This window comes from Helianthus annuus, chromosome 10 (assembly GCF_002127325.2).
Source record: "Helianthus annuus cultivar XRQ/B chromosome 10, HanXRQr2.0-SUNRISE, whole genome shotgun sequence".
In the NCBI taxonomy this organism is placed as follows: Eukaryota; Viridiplantae; Streptophyta; class Magnoliopsida; order Asterales; family Asteraceae; genus Helianthus; species Helianthus annuus.
In genome coordinates this window covers 55,131,023-55,138,122 of record NC_035442.2, presented here as the reverse complement: position 1 = coordinate 55,138,122, position 7,100 = coordinate 55,131,023, and the positions used below count along the sequence as shown (strand labels likewise).

General features: G+C 44.2%; 1 protein-coding gene across 1 annotated transcript; it reads right to left on the bottom strand.

Moving 5' to 3' along the window:
- Positions 1 to 3,863: 3,863 nt before the first annotated feature.
- Positions 3,864 to 4,756, bottom strand: LOC110881255. The gene is made up of 2 exons (XM_022129574.1): positions 4,466 to 4,756; positions 3,864 to 4,154 (listed from the first exon to the last, which is right to left on the bottom strand). The coding sequence occupies exons 1-2, from the start codon at positions 4,754 to 4,756 to the stop codon at positions 3,864 to 3,866; spliced, it is 582 nt and encodes a 193-aa protein (XP_021985266.1).
- Positions 4,757 to 7,100: the final 2,344 nt, after the last annotated feature.

Sequence of the window (7,100 nt, the reverse complement as noted above, 5' to 3'; positions counted from 1 at the left end):
ACGTCGCTTAATCTGAGTACTGCATTCCACCCTCAAACCGACGGACAGACTGAAAGAACGATCCGTACTCTTGAAGACATGCTCCGAGCGTGTGTAATAGATTTTGGTGGAAGTTGGAACAAACACCTGCCATTGGTGGAATTCTCATACAATAACAGCTATCATGCCAGTATCCAAATGGCACCTTTCGAGGCCTTGTATGGTAGAAGATGTCGATCGCCAATTGTGTGGCACGAGATCGGTCACTCGCAACTAACCGGTCCCGAGATTCTACAAGAAACGACTGACAAAATCCACCAGATAAGAGAAAACCTGGTAAAAGCTCGGAACAGACAGAAGAGTTACGCCGATAAAAGGCGCAAGCCCCTTGAATTTGAAGTTGGTGACTACGTACTCCTAAAGCTATCACCTTGGAAGGGTGTAGTCCGATTCGGCAAGAAAGGGAAACTCGCGCCTCGATATGTTGGACCTTTTAGGATTCTGGAAAGAATCGGAAAAGTCGCCTACAGGCTCGAATTACCGAAGGAACTCAGTAACGTCCACCCGACTTTCCATGTCTCTAACCTCCAAAAATGCCTAGCTGATCATGACCTAATTGTACCACTCGACGATCTTCAGGTCAACGAAACATTACACTTCGTGGAAAAGCCTGTCGAAATCATGGATCGCCAAACCAAGCAGCTCAGGCGCTCTCGCATCCCGATCGTGAAGGTCCGATGGGAAGGCAAACGAGGCGCGGAGTTCACTTGGGAACTCGAAAGCGACATGAAGGCCAAGTACCCGTAGTTGTTTAAATAACTAGATCTGAAGCATCAAATTGGTGAATCACGGTGCTGTGTAGCCTTCGAGCCTAATTTCGGGACGAAATTCCCTAAACAAGGGGAGGTTGTAACACCCCGTGTTTTCGAATGTCAAAGTCAAAGTTAAAGTCTAAGTCAACTTTGATTTTCTGTGACTGTAGATAGTCGATTTTGTGTTTTAGTTGTATTATGTGGAGTAGGTGTTGTAATCAGCCAGAATCGAAGTAATCAAATGTGTTATAATGAGAACCGATCTACGACTATAAATGATAGGAAGTAACAATGCGATAAAGTTAATCTAATCAGAAATCAAACCAATCTAACAATCAATCGAACTCGAAACTCGAATCATGCGAATTTTGGTATTATTATATGTGTGTGTGTGCCTTATGTGTTACTTGTGCGTGCTTACTTTATGATTGGTGTTGTATTCAAGCAAATCAATCGAAAATCGAATCGAAACTCGAAAGGCAATCGAACTCAATCGAAACCGACATGGAAACGTAACTTATGGAAGATTGTATGTTAGATATAGTGGTTGGGATTAAAAGTAATTTGACTAGGAACTCTATCGTATCCGTATCATCGCCCATCGAAATCGAAACATAGAAAATCGTCGCAAAACACTCGAAGTGCATGGCGGATCAAACAGGAAGCATCCTGATCGAACAGGCCAGCCGATCGGCTAGCACCTTGCCAGCCGATCGAGCAGCCCGCTCGATCGGAGTTCCTGGCCGATCGGCTGCCACTTTCCTCTTTTGGAAGCCTATAAATAGGGTTGTCATTGTCATACTTTCCACTTTTGGAAAGCTCTTACCGAACCAGCCATCTTCTTCACCTTTTCTCAGATTTCTCTCAATCCCGGTAAGTTTTAACTCTAATCCTTGTACGTTCTTAATCATTACTTGATTCTACACCTTTCTATCTTTCAAAACTTGAATTCTAACCGTGAAATCACCAAGATCTAAGTGTTCTTGGGTGATGTCATAATGGTGTTCTTGAAGAACATCATGTTTTGGCCTCACTCCACTATGATTAGCTTAGATCTAACCGATTTCCACATAAACAAGCCACGATCCATCATGGATCTAAACATTTTCATAATGTAAAGGATTGAAAGAAGGATTTTCAACTTTCTTTCAACTCTTTTACACTCGATACCTTCAAATCAATAGGAACGGAGCTTAACCCGGCTAACCAATCATTCAAACAGATAAAAGGTTCAAGATTCGGGTATATAAATAAGGTTCACCGATAACGGTTAAACTCTAAACCGGCATTCCAAACCGTTCAACCGGCCGGACTTGGGTGATTCCTGTTCGAGCCAAGGGAACAGGTGGGAACGAAGGTTATCATAGTTCAACACGTTGTCAAGATACCTTGAGAGAATAACAGATAAACAAACAACCAAGTGTTAGACGAAAGGCCGACCAGGTCAGAAATGTTGGCCGAACGGCTGGGCTGTTCAAACAGCCCAGCCGATCGGACATACCAGCCGATCGACCGGGCCAGCCGATCGGCTAGTACATGGCCCCACACTCCCAAACTTTTGAAGAATAGTATTGACGAAGTAATGTTCAATCGAATGGGTCACTCGATGGGTAAACATTACTGTTCGGATCATGAGATACTATGTTTCAACACTTAATCGTTTTCACAACTTGTTCGTAGTAGAGAATGTCAGCCGATCGAATAGACTATTCGACCGAGTGACATTCAGTTGACGGCTAACTTTGAAGCTCCTAGCCGATCGAGTGAGCTAGCCGATCGAGCGAGCTAGCCGATCGAACGAACCGTTCGATCGAACGACTTGAAAGGGTAGGAACACTTCAGTGCTCTCAAATACTGCAACAAAAACTTCAAAAGTTCAAATCCCATAACACAAACACACTAGAGGAAGAAACAATCCACTCGAATGGTTCAGCCGATCGAGCCAACCGGCCGATCGAACAGGACTGTCCAATCGGATATACCAGCCGATCGAACAGGCCGCCCGATCGAACCTGTCGTTCGATCGACCAGCCCATTCGATCCATCCATACTTGTTTACTTTTCCGCGTTACTCATCGTTATGCTATCGAACTGTTCAGGCTAATCTTACTTTCAGCGCTCCCTTCAATCCACAATCAATCACTGTGAGTATACTCGATCCCTTTTTGCTTTTAGCACTTTTGGGTGTTACATACGTTACCTATCAAATCACAATCGAACACAAACTATTTGAACGCTAACCAACTTGCATGTGCTATTTGACTAAATGAATGCTGTTTATTATGTTTACACGTGGAGTGCTATCTACCTGCCTTAGCAACATAGTACTATAGTTTGGACTCAGCACCCGTTCACGCGGGGGTTGTTAAGGACAAATACTTGCATGGATTACGGTGGTAATCATGTATTGTGAACCGTCTCGGACGGTCAACCCGCAGTCGTTGGTACCGATGGTCCCATGTCGATAATTAACATGCATCGTTTTCCTCTGTGTACGTGCCTGGTTATGCGTAAACTATTCGAACTCTATATGCTATTATCAAACTTGTGTGCTCACCTTTACATTTTATGTATTAACTTTATTTTAACGTATGTGACAGGTAATTAGGATGCTTACTTGCTAGGAAAGCGAGGCAATAATAAAGCTTTAGAGCCCATCTAGCAGTTGTAGGTCGCAGCCTACTTAGGGGTCTCTAGAAGCGAATAAACTATAGCCATGGAGCCGTTGGAGTTGTTCGATCAAGCATCTATGGCATTAGTTGTCTGTAGATCTTGTCCGGACGAGTCTTAATGACTCTGGGCCGTACTTTTAAACATTTGGTTTGTAATAAATTGAATCTGAGTTGTCGAAACAGTACTGTTTGTTTAGTTGAATTCTATGATAACTTGTTTATTTATTTGCGACACGGTATGGGACGTATCACTTAACTGAATCTGTAATAATAGTTGTTGTGGAAACTTCTGGACAATCTGTTTCGCTCAGTGCCGCGCCCCGATGATTCCGCCATCGGTTGGGGTGTGACAGCGACTTTCTCACCAAAACAATCTACCTGCGCCAAACCAAAAATATAGCTATGCTGATGGCGGAGGAGGAGGAGGAGGAGAGAAGAAAATCAAACGGCGCAAGCGCACCCAGTCCTCCTCAAGTGCATGGATAACGCGCAGCAAGTAGGCAATCTGTTGCTCAGGAGTGAGGAAGCGAACATCAGAATCAGGGGGTAGTGGAAGAGGAGCTGGTGGTGTGGCAAAAGGAGTCTGACAATGACATGGGGGAGGACGTGGAGTCCTCTCCAGCTCCAGACTCGACGACTCAAAGCATCCTGCTGCAACTGCAGGGATATAAGTATGTCCTCTGTGGTATATCTGACATGAAACGGGTGATATGGGTCTGACAAGGGCATAACATTGGGCGATGACCACAAAAATGGCTCGCCCATATGTGCAAAAGGTGATGTAGTGCGAGGAAACTGAGACATGAATGGTACAGCTGACGACACAGGCGGGACAAAAGCAGGCTGTTGTCTCGATGAACCCTCCCCAGGACTAGGTGGAGGAATGTCCTAGAGAAACGTGATAGGAAGGTCGGTGCGATGGATATCGGACACATGGGGAAAGTGAGGGGTAACATCAATCGGTGCAGAGATGGGTGCACGGGAAGGAGTGACTGGTCTAACATATGGGGGATAATCATCGTCATCGACCCACCCATTGTGGGTGTCAGCGTATCTCGGATCAATGTGGGTGGCAAACGGAGCATGGTCATCAAACATAAGAACTGGATCAGGTAATATCGGTGCAATATCAGGTATCTCAGCAAAGATGGGGTCATGATCGGGCAATGGGACAGGGTCAGCTGGGGCTGGATCTAGATCAGCGGGTACAACAGGGGGCTGATCGATAGGAGCAACAGGAGCAACAGGAGCAACAGGAGCCTCGAATGGCTGCTCATCAGGAGCATGGTCCATCTCAGGCTCGACGTCATCAGCAAGGTCAAACTCATAATCGGAGTCATCAGCAAGATCAAACTCGTGATCGGGGTCATCAGCAAGGTTGAAATCATGATCGAATGTGTCACACCCCCAAAATCCACCCGCGGAGTACCACCGCTTGGGGGCGTGACATGACCAGGATCAAGCCACCAATCATATTGAACATGTAAGTAAGTAGTAAAAGTTATTCATCAATACGAAAGGTGTTTTCAAAACCAAACATAATCAAGTGTAGCGGAAGCATTAATGTAAAAAGCCAACATAAGTATTAAGTTGATATGTCATAAAAGTGTTTATCATAATATCCACAATCCGTGCCCACAACGACTGCGCCTCCCGTGCAAGCTCCATGAGTACCTAAGGTCCTGCAAGGCATGTAACAGAGAGTCAATAACTAGTTGAGCGAGTTCACAGTGGTTTGCTCAGTTATAGTAATCGTATTGTAAATCATATGTTCGTTTAGCAATCCATGTATCGTATGCATTTGTATCGCAGCCCTCTAGGCATGTGTGCGAAGATTAGTGGGGGTTTCCCAAGTATTCTAGACTAGGTATATTTGTATCGCAGCCCACCCGGCATGTGTGCAAAGTTTAGTGTATGGTTCGCAGCCATTCCAGGCATGTGTGCGAAGATTAGTACTATTATCGCAGCCATTCCCGGCGTGTGTGCGAAGAGAAGTATTCGTATCACTAGTCTAATAGTATCTATCAATATCCCTTCCTCTCCCGAGGCCATAGTACGTAATCCCGATAATAACTTGAGTACAAGAAATCTTTCAACCCATTCCCGACCCTGGGAATCCCATGCCTTGGTAACAGTGTGAACTCACCTTGGTTTGCTCGGCAGATACACAAAAAGTCGGTCAAGCTATAAGTGGTCAACCACGTCCTAACATGGTTACCATACAAGTCAGGTTCATACTCAAGTAGTGCACGTATATTCTACACGTATTGTACACAAGTAGTGATCATAGTATACACGTATAATTGACAAGTTACATGATCATGGCATGGCAGTTCAACAGTAGAATCACGTAAACAAACAAAGTCCAAGTATGCGGCCCAAATGGTTGGGCTCGTAACAGTGCAAGTCCAACAGTGTGCACGTGTATGTGGTCTCGAGTCGAGACTAGAGATCTCGGGTCGAGACAGTGTGGTTTCGAGTTGTGCTGGCCTCAAGGTCTCGAGTTGCAACCAAAGAGGTCTCGAGTTATCATGTACTAGTCGAGACTACACGGTCTCGAGTCGCAACCGGACCCGCAACCGTGGTCTCGAGTTGTGCTGTTTGTGTCAGTGTTGTGGTCTCGAGTCGAGACAGTGGGGTCTCGACTCGCAACCTGTGTCGAGACTAGGTGATGTAACAGACTTCCTGGTTTCCTTAATTTACAGCTCAATCAATTCCATAATATCAGCAAACAACTTTTGGCAGTTTCATATCGGATCAAATAACAAATAATTCAGCAATCAATCATATTCATATCATTATCAATTCAAGAACACTAATCAATATCATATGAACTTACAACCGGATTATCCGACTAACACTCTACGAATAACATGAAATCCTAAGTCATGATCTAAGCAAGACCAGTCAATCCATTATCATGTAGAACATACAATCAGATCTTTAAACCAACCGATTCTAAACTAGCATGCACCCTAGTTTATGTGTACATCAAATCTACTAACATGTTTCCAATCTGTTCGAGTCATATAAACATTAACCAATATATATATATACATGAACCGATTTCAAGCATATCAACATTAGCAGTTTATAACACCATCATCATGTAGAGCACATTTATATATCACAACGTCATGTATTACAACCAACCATAAACACTAACCGGATTAGAGGATGCAACAAGAGTTAATCCGAGAGCTTCAAGGGATGAAGGTGGGATCGCCGGTTTCGAGAGAGAGAGAGGAAAGTGTAGGGTTTGTGTGTGTGAAAAGTGTTTTGCAAGCAATGAGAATCAAACCCTCACATTGGGTTATGTGTTTGCGTAAAAAGGGAAGTGGGCCGAACCCTTCACTGGGCTGCCCTCTTGGTCTCGAGTACAAGAAATACGGCCCCAAGTTGGCTTGTGCGATCGGGTGAGTGTTGTGCGTTTGGGCTCGTTTGCATACATACGTATATTACACATAGCACATATCAAACATAACATTCATTAATTTAGCCTATCAAATAATTATACCAAGTTCACATACGTTACATTAAGCACATGTATAAGTTCGGAAATACGAGTTGTCACATTATCCCCAACTTAAAAGAAATTTCGTCCCAAAATTTGGTACGTACTCACTGAGGAAGCTAG